This window comes from Crinia signifera, chromosome 12, assembly GCF_055691185.1.
Source record: "Crinia signifera chromosome 12, ASM5569118v1, whole genome shotgun sequence".
NCBI classification, from domain to species: Eukaryota; Metazoa; Chordata; class Amphibia; order Anura; family Myobatrachidae; genus Crinia; species Crinia signifera.
The window spans coordinates 78,132,825-78,147,490 of record NC_139228.1 but is presented as its reverse complement, the minus strand read 5'-3'; the positions used below and the strand labels follow the sequence as shown (position 1 = coordinate 78,147,490).

The following is a 14,666-nucleotide window of genomic DNA, read 5'->3' as shown; positions in this document are numbered from 1 at the left end:
CTTAATGGAAAGAGGAAATTTATAGATAAATATTACTGAACACAATACCTATTTAAGTCTTTGTTGTATTTACAATATTACACAAAAGCAGTTACATGCTAAACTTAAATTTTTTTTGCTTGGGGAAAATAAATATATTGTATATACAATATCTTAGAAACTTCTTAAACAGATTACAGTTACAACAATTATTATTATTATTATTATTATTATTATTATTATTATCATTATTATTATTATCGTTTCTTTATATGGTACCACAACGAGTTAAAAACAAGAAAATAATGAAATACAGTACAATGCAATTTAGGGCAATTATGTGGTAAATAAAGACTGTTTCATCAAGGGACAGGACACTGATGCAATTATCAGGGTGGCAGAGATATATTCTAAGAAAAGCACATGAGGAGAGAGGGCCCTGCTCATGAGAGAGGGATAGAAGTGAGAATAAACAGAAGGTTCGGATGAGAAATGGTTAGATTTTATAAAGTGATTCTTGGAAGCCGTTTAAAGTTTTGCAGGGAGGTGGAGAGTCTGATAGGGAGGGGTAGAGAATTTCTTGGAGACAGGAATAGGAGGAAGTAACCCGTTGTGTGTTCCCTGGTGTGTAACACACACACACACAAACCAGGGAATGTGTCCCTGGTGTGTGTGTTACATGGCTGTGCTCCTATAATGTGTCCTGATAAGGTCAGATATGTAGGTGGGAGAAGAATGGGTGATGGCTTTGTAAGTGAGTGTGAGGAGCTTGAATTGTATTCTGAAGGGGAAGGTGATCCAGTGTAGGGAGCTTGTAAGAGAGGGGAGGTGGACATAGTATGTTTGGAGAGGAAGACAAGCCAGGCAGCAGCATTGAGCATACGTTGGAGTAGAGAGAGGTATGTGACTAGTGAGAAAGTAGAGATTACAGTAGTCCAATCTATATATGGCTAGTAGGTGGATGAGGATCTTTGCCGCATCCTTGGTGAGATAGGGCCTGATCTTGGAAATATTTTTGAGGTGATGATAGGACTATGAGAGGTGCTGAATGTGTAGTATACAGACAAGGAGGTTATATGGACAAGGGTATATAGACATATGCTCAAGGAGTTTGGAGACAAAAGGGAGGAGAGGATTGGGTCAGTAGTTAGAGAGAGAGTTGGGATCAAGGGTAGCTTTTTTAAAGATAGCAGAGACAAGAACATGCTTGAAAGCAAAGGGGATAGTACCTAGTGAGAGGTATAGATTGAAGAGATGGGCAAGATGGGAACAGGCAGAGGGAGAAAGAAAGGGGAGGAGGTGAGAGGAGATAGGGTCAGATGGGGAGAGGAGGAGGGGGGATGAGGGCCATGACCTCATCAGATACATGGGAGAAGGATGTCAGAGTTGGTAAAGGGGAGGAGGAGGGATTGTCAGGGAAAGGAGGTGGTTGGTTGCCGATGGTCTGGTGGGATATAATGTCCTGATGTATAGGGTCAATTTTAGGTGGGATATAATGTCCTGATGTAAAGGGTCAATTTTGGATGTGAATTACTGTAAGTGGCAACGTCAAGAGAAGAGAGTGCAGAGGGGAGATAGTGGTGGGCAGAGGAGAGAGTTGACAGTGGCAAAGAAGCACTGGGGTTTTAAGACTGGGAGGAGAAAGGGAATGAAATAATGGTTGATGTGATTTCATAAGTGGACACAATTGAACATACAGAGTCTACTAGGAAAAAAATAAGCTACTTAAGGGAAGTCTTTAATAAATTCAAGTTTAAAGCTAAAAAATAATTTACAGAATTTTTAATCTGGAGTTGTGTATAAACAGATAATCATTGTACAGTATTTATGAGATTTTATTATATGTTTTGGTATGTCTTAGCTAAATAAGCTTATCAACCTTATTTACACAATTATATATTTATATTTGTAAAAGGAAAAAAAAAAACTTAATCTGTGCAGCCAAAAAGTACAATATATTTCAATGTTTTCTAACAATGCCAGTGCTATAAACAGTATAATTATACTGGAGATTTTCTGTAAAAAAAAAAAAAAAGGATTGTATTTTGTGGTGTTGTATTGATAGGAAATAAGTCTTTGAACTAGCAGATGGAAGTTTTAAGTGTTTTTCCAATATTTTTCAAATTCATTAAAAACAATTGCATATATTTCTGTGAACCTCATAATAATCTAGAGGCTTTGATTTAGGAAAAATCATTTGATTACTATCATTTTTTCTATTAATAAAATTGTGAAAATCAGCAATTTAATACCTTTGCAGGATCTAAAATATGTTTAATATTGTCATCAATAGCTTTTAATACTTAGAAGTCCCTTTTTAGAAGTCAGGGTGGTTTATTCACTTTTTTATGCTGGGTACATATCAGATGATGGTTGTTTGATCCCATGAATCAGCGTGGCATATCGTTCACACCATCTGATATGTACCCATGATTGCACACTCCCATCCACTGACAATTGGGTCATCCCATCTGCTGTTCTGCACATCATTTGGGATGACCCAGCAGCCAACAGCATGTAGCTGTATGCAAGTAATGAATGAATGGTAACTTGCACGTTTACACAATATATTGTGGGTGGGTGACTGGTGTATCGGTACATCGGTCATCCTGTTGGCCATGACACACATCTTTGTGATCTGTACCTGGCCTTACAGTTTACTGTAATTTAGGAGTCACTGGAGCATGTTTGATGAAAATAACTGGTAAGATGCACTATAGTGCTCCCCATGGCTTCTTTCTGGGATCTTGGTCTGCTGACAGGACTGAATGAGTCTCTCATTCAGTCCTGTCAGCAGACCAAGATCCCAGAAAGAAGGTTGCAGAGTATGCAAGTCGACATTCTGTTTTCCGGGATCTACTTACTAAAGATGTTTTGCTGAGAATTGGCTCCTGAAGGAGAAAGGGAACAAGGAGTAACGGAGAGAATGAATCCCGATGGAGATTTTGTTGATATGAATTTGTGTTATAAATAGAATACAGAGATTGAAACATCACCTTCCTCATTCAACTGGAGGATTGGGATCGTATCTGTTAACTGACCCTTGGTTTGCTTGCTTAAGGACTATCTTACCTCTATAAATTATTGAGGACACTTACCTTGCCATTCTAGTGTAAGTTTTATCTGGAAGCGCTAGGGGTATTGATATCTTTTGTTTTTGTACTTTAAGTGTCATACCCCGGAAGAAATTCCTGAGGGGAGGAAAGAATCATTTAGTAACAAGCACCCAAAGATTCAGTGGTTATTCTTTTATGGTATTGTATGTGATGAAATGGTGTTTCATTTAATTTCATAATCAATTAATTAGGCAGCTCTAGCACATGGTATATTATCTACTTTTCTTGTAAATGCCCTAAGAAATTTAGCTCAAATTATTACAGCATGCAAAATATGTAATGTCATTAGTGTATCATGTAACAAGATAAAATAGGTTAATTGTATAATTTATGCACAAATAATTACAACAATGCTGCCTGCTACACGTAGGCGCTTATACTGGTTCACTCGCAAAGGCAAATTCCTTTTCAAATGGACAACACTGTGTGCACTGCAGGGGGGAGGGGGCAGATGTAACTTTTGCAGAGAGAGTTAGATTTGGGTGAGTTATTTTGTTTGTGTGCAGGGTAAATACTGACTGCTTCATTTTTACACTGCAATATAGATATCACTTTGAAATCTAACTCTCCCACCCACATCTAATTCTCTCTGCACAAGTTACATCTGCCCCACTTGCAGTACACATGGTTTTGTCCATTTGAGATGAAATTTGCCTTTACGAATGAACCACAGTAGCGCACGCATGGGGGTTTCTGAGTACCCAGAAACCCCCCAGGAGTCTAAGGGCCCTAGGCTGAAAGCTGAGAATTTTCTAAGGACCCTAGGCTGAAAGCTGAGAATTTTAAAAATCGGCCCTTGGGAACCGGAGACATCTGACTTCAAAGCAGTGGTCCCCATCCAAGCCTATTAATTGCGCTTCCCAGTCAGATATCTCAGGTTCTGTCAGACTTAGAGTTTTTCTGAGGGTATATTCCAAAAGCTGGGACTCTCTCCCTTTAATGGACACTAGTAGCTTGTCTCTACAGTTCCCAGAACCAGAGATATCAGCTTTCCAGCAGCTGGTTACTGCTCCAGCTCCACACACCTGGTATGTAGTTTTATATTCTTGTTGGCAGATTGCTCTGCCTCCTGAACTCTGATATCCTAGTCCCCAGTACCATTTGGTAGGTGGGATTCTCTAGTTTTTAATTCCATTGAAATCTATTTCTGGGAACTGGAGATATCTGAAGTCAAGCAAGCTGTCCTCCCACCAGAAAATTATGAATAATAAGCCCACTCCACTATACACCCCTCCTCTGCATGTTAAACATCCTCTACCACCCTGGAAGTTATGCATCAGGGCCCCTTCATTCAGCCCAATGCCCCCTTCTCCCACCCCATCTCCCACCATCTGTGCAGTAAAGGGGTAATTAGTGGAAATTATTGATCCAGGCCCTACATGCTGAGGGGTTGATCTAATAACCCCTACCACCCACTGGACATCAATGCTTCCCCCAACCCTACCGCTGGAGGATCGGTAGGTGCCCCAATACATTGCTATGCCCAGGGGTCTACACTGCTGTTGACGCCCCTGTATGTATATATGTGTGTGTGTGTGTGTGTGTGTGTATATATACATATATATATATATATATATTTTTTATTATTATTATTATTATTATTTATATACATTTGGTCTATCTATAATACTTTAACTGACCCGGTAAATACTGGGTCACCTAAGGGTCCATCTCCATGCTTTGCTCCACCCCTCTGGAAACCCCCTTCTGAAAATCCTGCATTTGCCCCTGAACCAGAATAAGGGCCATAGAGGAGAAACACCATCTCCAATGGAAATCAATATCAAACGACAAATTAATAGCTTGGCGCAGTTGTTGTAGAAAGATGTTCCACTCAATCTGCCATATTATTAAATTTTTAATTATGGAACAAAATAGATTTATTACGGACATACCAATTAGCGCAAGTTGTAGCTTGAAATTATTTAATTTAGAGAAAATGTATAAATAAAAATAATGAACCGTAAGATGACACTCAACCGAAAGTGCCTATGTGGAATGCAGGACACTTCTGAAAATCATAGCCAGCATCTGAAGAGAAAGCAGAAGTAACGTACCGCAAGATGGAACGCAACTAGAAGTGCCCATGTGGAAGGCAGGACACTTCTGAAAATTATAGCTGGCATCTACTGAGAAAGTGGAAGCGGAAGTGACGTACCACAAGATTGATTGCAACCGGGAGTGCCCATGTGGAACACACGGCACTGCAGGTGTGTGAAAATTCAGGAAATTGAATCGGCTACCCAGAAATTGATACCCATTAGAATGGATCCATACTTAAAGGTTTTTATCCAGCCTGAGAAAGGAGATTTAAACTCTGAAATGCGTTGCTACTTAAACTTTGATTGCACAGTTGCACCTTTGGAATCAGCACCTTTGATGCACCTTTCTTTGGACGCACCAGCACTTTACCCGGGACTCTGACCATTCAAGCCATCTGCGGTGGTGCCGTAGACTTGTTTATGAGTATAGCCCACTGCAGCATCCTTTTATGTAGAGATACATTTTCCTGATTGATTGGTTGTCATCTCATGTTACCAGACAGGATGCTGTGGTCATCATGTTATTGACAGATTGTATGTATTGTAAAAATAAATTGTGCCTATTTTAAATAATATGGCAGATTGAGTGGAACATCTTTCTACAACAATTACACCAAGCGGATAATTTGTCTTTTGTTAATGTATCATGCAGACAAAATTGTAATACTATTTTTATCAATTTCATCTAGCAGTCAGAGTATAGGTATGGGTTGTAAAAAGGATTGGATCATTTTATTAGGATTTGCGCTCGTGGGTAGGAGCAGCCTGATTGGGAAGCTTTAATTGGGTGTATATGTTGTGCAGGTGCACAGCATTGATCAGGCGCTAGGGGGGAATGGGGTAGGAAAACAGATCGTGAGACAATTGGGGTAGGGATCACGTGGGAGGGTTAGTTTCTGAGAATGGGACAAAAAGGTATGCCTAACTACAGTTTTTTGATGATATAGGTGTTCAATGAAATGGCAACATTCTACTATCCATAAGTGAGTAGTATACAATATTTAAAATAAAGAAATAAAATACGTTGAACTCAGCTGCATTTTTTTTTCAAAATTACATTTTTATTAAGGTTTCAAAGCATCATAATCACAATCCGATTAATGACAGCGATCCATAGGTATATTATATTATAGACAAACAAGAAATATTTAGCACTCTTGCAAAATTAATTATTTGAATACAGTTTGCTTCCTTCAAAACATGCTTCAGAGGTACATCCTGTACCCATTATACCACCTTATTGGCACATCCTGCTAGCATATTGAAATACATAGTGAATTCAAGGTTCCAGCTGTAGGACATAAAGGAACACCATTAATGATTATTAAGATCCACAGTAGGTTTCTACCACTATGCTAATTTTTTTTATAAATTAGAATTGTTCTAATGCTGATAGAAATGGTTCTACGCTCAACATAACACTGACTCTTATCAATGTGAAAAGAAATAATTGAGAAATGATAATGTTGCTCTCTTTAATTGTTTTTTTCATTGCATCCGAGAATAGGAATGGGTTTGGAGAATGACACCTCCGTCACACACTTTGTTTTGCTGGGATTGACAGACCTAGCACATCTTCAGGTGATTTTGTTTGTGTTTTTCTTGCTGTTTTATATAACAACCCTGATAGGTAATTTTTCTATCATGATCCTCATCATTAAAGATGCAAGCCTGCACACCCCCATGTATTTCTTTTTGTGGAATCTATCATTTCTTGACATTTGCTATTCTTCAGTGGCTGTTCCAAAGATGCTGATAGATTTTATGGCTTTGAAAAAGACTATTACGTTTGCTGGTTGCATCTCGCAATTGCATTTCTTCCATTTCCTGGGTAGCACAGAAGTCCTGCTACTTACCGCAATGTCATATGACAGGTATGTGGCCATAGGTAATCCTTTACATTATTCCAACATTATGAACAATAGGGTTTGCCGATGTTTGGCGGCAGGCTCGTGGACAACTGGATATTTCCACTCTCTGTTGCACACAGTGATGACTGCAAAGTTACCGTTTTGTGGGCCAAACTTGGTGAAGCATTTTTTCTGTGATATTAAACCAGTGCTAAAGTTGGCTTGTGCTGACACTTCTCTTAATTTGAAACTACTTTCCAGGGTCACTGGAACACTGGCCTCAACAACTCTACTACTAACTCTTCTCTCTTACTTATTCATCAGCAAGTATCTCCTAAAAATCCGGACAGCAGAAGGTCGAAAGAGGGCATTTTCCACCTGCAGTGCTCATCTAACTGTTGTCTTTCTTTTATATGGAACAGCTATTTTTACTTACTCGAGACCATCCACACAAGATTCCTTAGATGAAGACCGAGCAGCCGCTGTTCTGTTTACTGTCATAACACCAGCATTAAACCCAATTATATACACACTGAGGAACAAAGATATGAAGAAATCAATGAAGAAAATGATAAAAGATTTCCAAATCGGACTTGCGTACAAAAAATAGATATTTCTATAAGTTGTAAACATTGAATAAACATTTAAGAGATGGATAATGATGTTATACCCCTTTCACACTGCAGCTTTTAACCGGTATATTGACGATTTTTTAGCCTTTTAAAACGGTTAGAGCTGCAGTGTGAAAGCACCAGTCTGCATTTACCGTTTACAAATAACTGGTATTTGCAAATGGGTAAAAAGCCCGTCCTACACGGATCAGAGGCATTTTTCATGCAGTGTGCATGGCTCTGAACCGGCATATAGGACTCAGGCAGTAGCTATGAGAGCGCAGTGCATATGTAATGAGCCGATCATTACATATGTGCATTAGTGCAGTTCATATGTAATGATCGGCTCATTACATATGCACTGCACTCTCATAGCTACTGTCTGTCCTGCTTTTACACGGCAAACCTGCTTGAGACCCGGTATTTATGTGCGGTGTGAAAGGGGTTTAAAACGGTAATATACCGTTTTAAATACCATTTCAAAATACCGGGTCTCAAACGTTTAGGCAATGTGAAAGCAGCATAATTGTTGCTATTTTATAAGCCTGTTTTCATGTACATTAACATTTTTTACATTAATATTTAAAAATATATATATAGATTGAAAAATGACAGTTATTCAGATTGAATGAATTTACAATTATCTCTGATTAAATTGAACAACAGCAATTTTAAGTCACCACATTTGGGCTGTTTTCATGTGGTTAGTAAGTCACTGGAATTATTTTAGGTTTATCTGTTGGAAAATGACTTAAAAAAGATTAATTTGTAAACCCAAAGGGATGCTATCATTAAGTTGACAGTGTCATGACCGACAGTCAGAAGATTGACCACTATTGGTCTATTGTCAAAAGGAGGTCAACACGTGAAAAACGTCAATGTGTATTAGGACGACATGGTCAAAAAAGTCGAAACAAGCAAATGGTTGACATGTTACAGGTCAACATGTCAGCATAGACACCAAAAAAGGTGAAAACTCATGTCAACCTTTTTCCATCTCAATCTTTTGCTAGTATCGACCTTTTGATGTATCGATCTATTGACTGTCAACCAATAGTGACTGACCTTTTGATTGTCAACCTAGATTCTGACGGCCTAAAAACTCAAACCCAATACATTCCCAAAAAATGTTTTATCACATGTAACCCTGAACTTTTAATTTAGCAGAACATTTTGGATATCCTACATAATAAAATATAAATTCTTCTCTTCGCCTCTATAGGGGGAATTCAATTGTTTTACATGCCAGCAGCCACTAGATAGCACCCGCAGAGCAATTCAATTGTTGTCTGGCTGCTCGGCCGTGCATAGCTGCTGATGCTGACATTACTGTTTTTCCATCATTTTGTTGTACAGGTAACTAGTTTACAAATAAAACATTAAATATATAAAAGTTCAGTTTATTAGACTGCAGTGCCTCTTGTCAGTAAATACGGTATACTCCTACTGCAACAATGTCATCAATTCAGTAATTCACTTACATTCATCTTTGTTTTAAGTACATTTTTGTAACAGTTGCAATACTTTATGCTAAATTATGTAATACGCTCTATATACAGATGATGTCAGGCTCAGCGTTGCTGCCAGACCACCATCCACAGGTTTCTGGCGGACACGGTGATTTGGTGGCAGGACACAGATGCGTGAGCATCTCACATGCTGGCGCGTCCATTGCTGAGAATGGGGCACATGAGCATCTCGACGTACAAGCTCCCCATTCTGGCGCAGGGTGTCACGTGGTGGACGGCGCAATGAGAGCCACTCTGATGATTGCGGCTCCGTCTATACAGACATACCTTGCTAAGTTCTGAGTTTCTGTGCTGTCACAGAATCAGAAAGTCTATGATCTGTAGCAGAACCCTTGGTCTCTGCTGCCATAAATGAATGGGGGTTGTGAGGAGGATGTAATATGAGTGTGATCATGGATTTATAGTGAATTAAGCTAGATTGTCAATGGCTATCCGGGCTGATGACAACCCCACATCTAACCACCAGGATATTGGACTGGAAACCTGGAACCTTTGATAAAGCTGCTTTACATAGCGAAACACGTCAGGATAACCAGCTTCTGCACCTCACTTTGGCAGCCGTGCCTATACTACTCCGGTCAGATCCAGCCCTACCAACTGCCCATGGTGGACACTCTGACTGAGTTACCCAGTGGCGGAACTACCGTGAGTGCAGGGGATGCAGCTGCTATGGGGCCCGGTGGCTGGGGGGGCCCGGGCCCCATAGACAGCAAGAAAGCACTCCCCTGCACCGTCCATGACCGTCAATATATTATCATTGCCAGAGCCGCCCATCTGCTATTAGAGCCCCATTGTGCAGTGTGCTGGGCTGTCCGGGGGAGGCTGGGGTGGACTTTGACCCGCGAGATGTCGCGTCATCATCTCTTGGGTCTGCCACAGCAGCAGCCACTGCTGCTGGTAATAGCCCCGGGCCCGGCTGCTTGTCCTGCTGGTGAGGGAGAGAGAGACTAGCGAAATGATGTCATCATCTCGCGAGTCTCTCTCCCCCTTACAAGCAGGACAAGTGGCCGGTGGTTTGCTGGGCTGGCTGAGTGAGAAGCCAGGCAGGGGAGGATGCCGCCTACGTGCCCTTTGACCAGCGAGATGTAGCGTCATCAGCTCACGGGTCTGCAGCAGCAGTAGCTGCTGCTGGTGGTAATAGCTCCGGGCCCAGCTGCTTGTGAGGGAAAGAGAAACTCGCGAGATGATGACATCATCTCGCGAGTCCGTGCACGCTGGGCTGCTGCTGCATGCTCTGCTGTTAGAAAGAGACTCGCATCCGGAAGGGGGACACTGGCTGCCTATTGCCTGCTGCGTGCCTGAACCTGTGTGGACGCACCTGCAGGACGCTATCACAGTGCCACAAAGGGATGATAGTAGTAACTGATACTAGTAAAGACCGGTTGGGGGGGGGCATTAGAAATTTTGCTATGGGGCCCACAAAGTCCTAGTTATGCCTCTGGAGTTACCGCTGGTCAGAGATAAAGCCTCGCTGATAACATCTGCGGGAGATACAGAACCAAAGTTTATCACTCCAGTGGAAGTTGGGAAATCCTTCCAGCAAACCAACATAATCCACATCATACCAGGAACGAATCCTTCTCCACTAACAGGCGGGTGGTAAATATTTGCACCTTTCTGTGACTTTCAGACTGTTTTACTTCCAGTGGCATAATAGGAATGGACAGTTTCTTTTGGAAATATCAGGTGCCAATTAATGAAGTGCAGATTAATATGTTTTAATTTAATGGGTCATTTGTTATGTTTTTATGATCAATATGCTTTTATATATACTAGCAGGGAAAACAGAGTGGAGGAAGAGACCGAGACCTGGACAAGGAGACACAACCCCAAGACATCAGCATCACAGCCTAGAGGACATGCAGAAGCAACTAAGGTGGTGGCACTCTGGGTGTAGAAGTGCCTCTACTTCCAACCCCTCTGGAGGAGGTCAGTCCTGATTTGATGTAGGTGTCTCCATAGAAATACCTACATCCAATCAGGGCTTAGCTGAGTTGTGATTGGTTTAGGGGGGATGTCATTGGGATTCCCGTGACACACGTCACTGGGAATCCCTTAGGGCTCGGGAGCCGTGAAGCACATCACTGGGATTCCCTGGGGGTTCGGGAGAGGAGACAGTTATACTCTTATTGTCTGGGGGTACGGGACATGCATTTTTTTAAACTCACTACTGGACAGGGGGACCACTCCAGTGTGGAAACCAGGCATGGTGAGTATAGTGTGATTGAGTGTGTATTAGTGTGTGTGCAATTATGTGAATAAAGTTGTACTTCCATTGTGTGTGTGTGTGTGTGCATTTATTTGTACATTTTGTATGCAGTGGAACTACATTGGGACCATTAATGCCCGGCATGCTGGGATTTGTGGTTCTCCAAGTTTCAGCATGTGGGGGAGGCTTGCTGGTACTTTTACTGCAAAACCCAATGTCATTTTTACATTCTTTTTTTACCACAAAGTTATCAGCCCGGCATCCACTGCCCAGGGACACCTGTAACATCCCGATTCACCCCTGGAAGGGTTAACCCTGGGGATACCCCTTTATTGACTGGTCCCCCCTCCCCCAGGTACCCCTTCCAGAGCTGACCAGCCAGGGTGTTCATGTGACGACCTGGGGACCTTAATTAAAAAATGCCCTGGCTGTGGTATGACACCACTGGCTGATGGAGGCCTGTGCTGGTTCCAAAATACAGGGGACCTACAGTCTATTTGTCCCCTGTATTTTTGGAAATAGGGCCAGTCCAGGAGCTTGGTGCCGGTTTCTGAATTAAGGGGGGAACTCAATACTTTTTGCCCCCCCCTATTTGGGAAACCAGGACAGGCTCAATTAATCCAGGGCTGGTGAAGCTCAGGGTGTGTGTGTTTATGTTGCAATTTGTTCACTAGTCCTGGTGATAATCTTTACCATAAGTGCTTTTTCACTTGCCCGTACCATTCACAAATAGTATTTTTTCTCACATGCACATTTATTCCATATCTGCATGTTTTCACACATTTTGTACTTGGCCCATGTTAAATATTCTGCATCCTACCTTTACATTCACAAGCATGCATAAGTGTCGGCATCATGTGTTTGTCATGTGTCATGTCATGTGTATGATGCCACTGATTGTGTTACTCAATGTATGTACCAATGGCTGCAAAATTGACATATTTTTGCAAAGCCCCTGCATATACCTTGACAGCTGCAACTCTATTAGTGTAGATCTCTGATACAGAACCATTTTCTCCCAATCAATACATTCTTCCTTGCTAATCATTCATGCCCTGCACAAGCAGAACCAAGCTGTAGTATTGCCTATTGAAAGTGCTGTCATGTTGATATTGTAGCATGTTTTAGATAATATTTCATTTTAAATGATCAATTTTGTTTATTAGGTTACATTTCAAAATGGGAAGGTTTTACATTTTGTAGTATTCATTTGCTTCTTAAGTTTATTTTATCTTTGCAAGTCATCAGTCAGCTGTTTAGATGATGCGTTGGTATTGGTGATGGTGAAGTGGCTGATACACAGTTGGACATACTGTAGAAGCAAAAAGTGGTCAAGCATGAAAAAAAAATCTTATGCACTGGCCACATCTGGAGACTGTCCTTTATTTTGTAATTAGAACTGCTTATTCTGAGAAAGGCACAGCAGAGGTGCGAACATACAATAAAGTTATCCTCCCTGGTTTAATAGGCACTGAAGATGATGTTGATGATGATGAAGGTGGTGGCATTGACGATGATAATGATGATTATATTGATCAGTAGAATGCCTCTTGATGCCTAGCACTGCTTCTATGGCAATTAGTAGATGTAATCTATTAGAAATTAGATCATTGATATTTACAGACGACTTGCAACTGATAACAACAACATGTATTTGATCATTTGCTGTAGCAATAATATTTTCATTGTATTACTCTAAAATAACATACAGTATCCATGTTGGTGCTACAATCATTAGATTTGTCCAGACTTACTTATAGGCCAGAGCCCTGACGATCTGTTCTAATACATTGCTTGCAACATAGTAAAAAAAACAAAAAAAAAAACATCTTTTGTTTACATCTTGTCAAAAGTTGTTACTTTAAAAAGCATCTTTGAAAGGGCTTTACTCATTTCTTTGTTGCGTAATGTATAAATAATTGGGTTGAGAGCTGGAGTTACAACCGTGAACAGGATTGCAATTACCCTGTCTTGATCCAAAGCATGTTCGGTCGAAGTACGCAGGTAAGTGAATATGGCTGTGCCGTAAAGAAGGAAAACAACCGTGAGGTGGGCACTGCAAGTGGACAAAGCTTTCTTTCTTCCCTCTACTGTTTTAATTCTCAAGAGAAACTTGCTGATACAAATGTAGGAGAGAAAAGTTAAGACAAAAGATGTTGTTGCTAGTGATCCAGTAATTCTGATGAGAAGTTTTAGATTGAGAGATGTATCTGTACAAGCCAACTTTAACAGTGGCTTAACATCACAGAAGAAGTGATTAACCAGATTTGGTCCACAAAATGGAAGCTTTGCTGTAAGAACAGTGTGAATAAGTGCATGAAAAAATCCAACAACCCAAGAGCATGAAACCAAACTCAGGCAAACTTTATTGTTCATGATCTGAACGTAACGGAGAGGACTACCAATAGCTACATAACGGTCAAAGGACATGATGGTAAGGAGCATGACCTCTGTGCTACCAAGAAAGTGGAAGAAATGAATCTGGGAAATACAACCTTCAAAAGAAATAGTCTTCTTCGTAACTAAGAAATCAGTGAGCATCTTTGGGACAGAAACAGTAGAAAACCAAAGGTCAATAAAAGACAAATTCCAAAGGAAGAAATACATAGGAGTGTGGAGACTGGGATCGATACGTGTGACCACCATAATAGACAGGTTCCCTATAAGTGTTACTAAGTAAAACAATAAAAAAATCCCAAAAAGAGTAACTTGGACCTCTATCAGGTCTGTGAGACCAAGCAAGACAAAGTCAGTTACCAAAGTTTGGTTCTTTGTGGTCATTGACAGATCATGAAAATAAAATCTCAGAAAATAAATGACATGTAAAAATTAATTCTTGATGTATAATTCTCATGACTAAAGTGAAATATAAATATGCTCAAAACATGCAAAAGTTCAAGAGAACAATCCAACAGTTTATAGCATTGTAGAAGGGAGGGCTGTGCTGTGATGATTGTATTGCTTCCACCATGAACAGTGATCTTTCTAAACTTACTTATAAGGGAAGCTGCACATGTTTTGGACATTTCATTGTGTTAACCAATACAGTCTTCTGATCATAAACCTAAGGGTATAGAGTTGTTGGTAAAAGATGTGCAAAGAAATGACTTCCATAGTGAGAGCCGGTTTAGCTAGAACCTACTGCAATCTTTATTATCTTGATGCAAGGGTCCATGGCCTGAGTGAGAGAATAACAGTCACTTTACATTACCATGAAGGATTGTTTTACAGTAGTTACAGTATGGATGAGCCACACACTGGAAGATGGTGCATTTGCCACCTGCTGACATTTACCAGTTAGTATTATTTATGTTTGTAATTTGATTTCCT

General features: G+C 40.5%; 2 protein-coding genes across 2 annotated transcripts; one reads left to right on the top strand and one right to left on the bottom strand.

Annotated features, from left to right (window-relative positions):
• The first annotated feature begins 6,646 nt into the window (after positions 1-6,646).
• LOC146049563 (olfactory receptor 12D1-like) lies at positions 6,647-7,597 on the top strand. The gene has a single exon (XM_083166088.1). It carries the CDS (start codon positions 6,647-6,649, stop codon positions 7,595-7,597), a length of 951 nt encoding a protein of 316 aa, XP_083022214.1.
• Positions 7,598-13,172: 5,575 nt separating this feature from the next.
• LOC146049561 (olfactory receptor 12D1-like) lies at positions 13,173-14,117 on the bottom strand. The gene has a single exon (XM_083166087.1). It carries the CDS (start codon positions 14,115-14,117, stop codon positions 13,173-13,175), a length of 945 nt encoding a protein of 314 aa, XP_083022213.1.
• Between the last annotated feature and the right edge of the window lie 549 nt (positions 14,118-14,666).

What these genes read in the sequence shown, in the direction of transcription:
- LOC146049563 (XM_083166088.1), top strand. Translation starts at nt 6,647, where the DNA reads ATGGGTTTGGAGAATGACACCTCCGTCACACACTTTGTTTTGCTGGGA.
- LOC146049561 (XM_083166087.1), bottom strand. Translation starts at nt 14,117, where the DNA reads ATGACCACAAAGAACCAAACTTTGGTAACTGACTTTGTCTTGCTTGGT.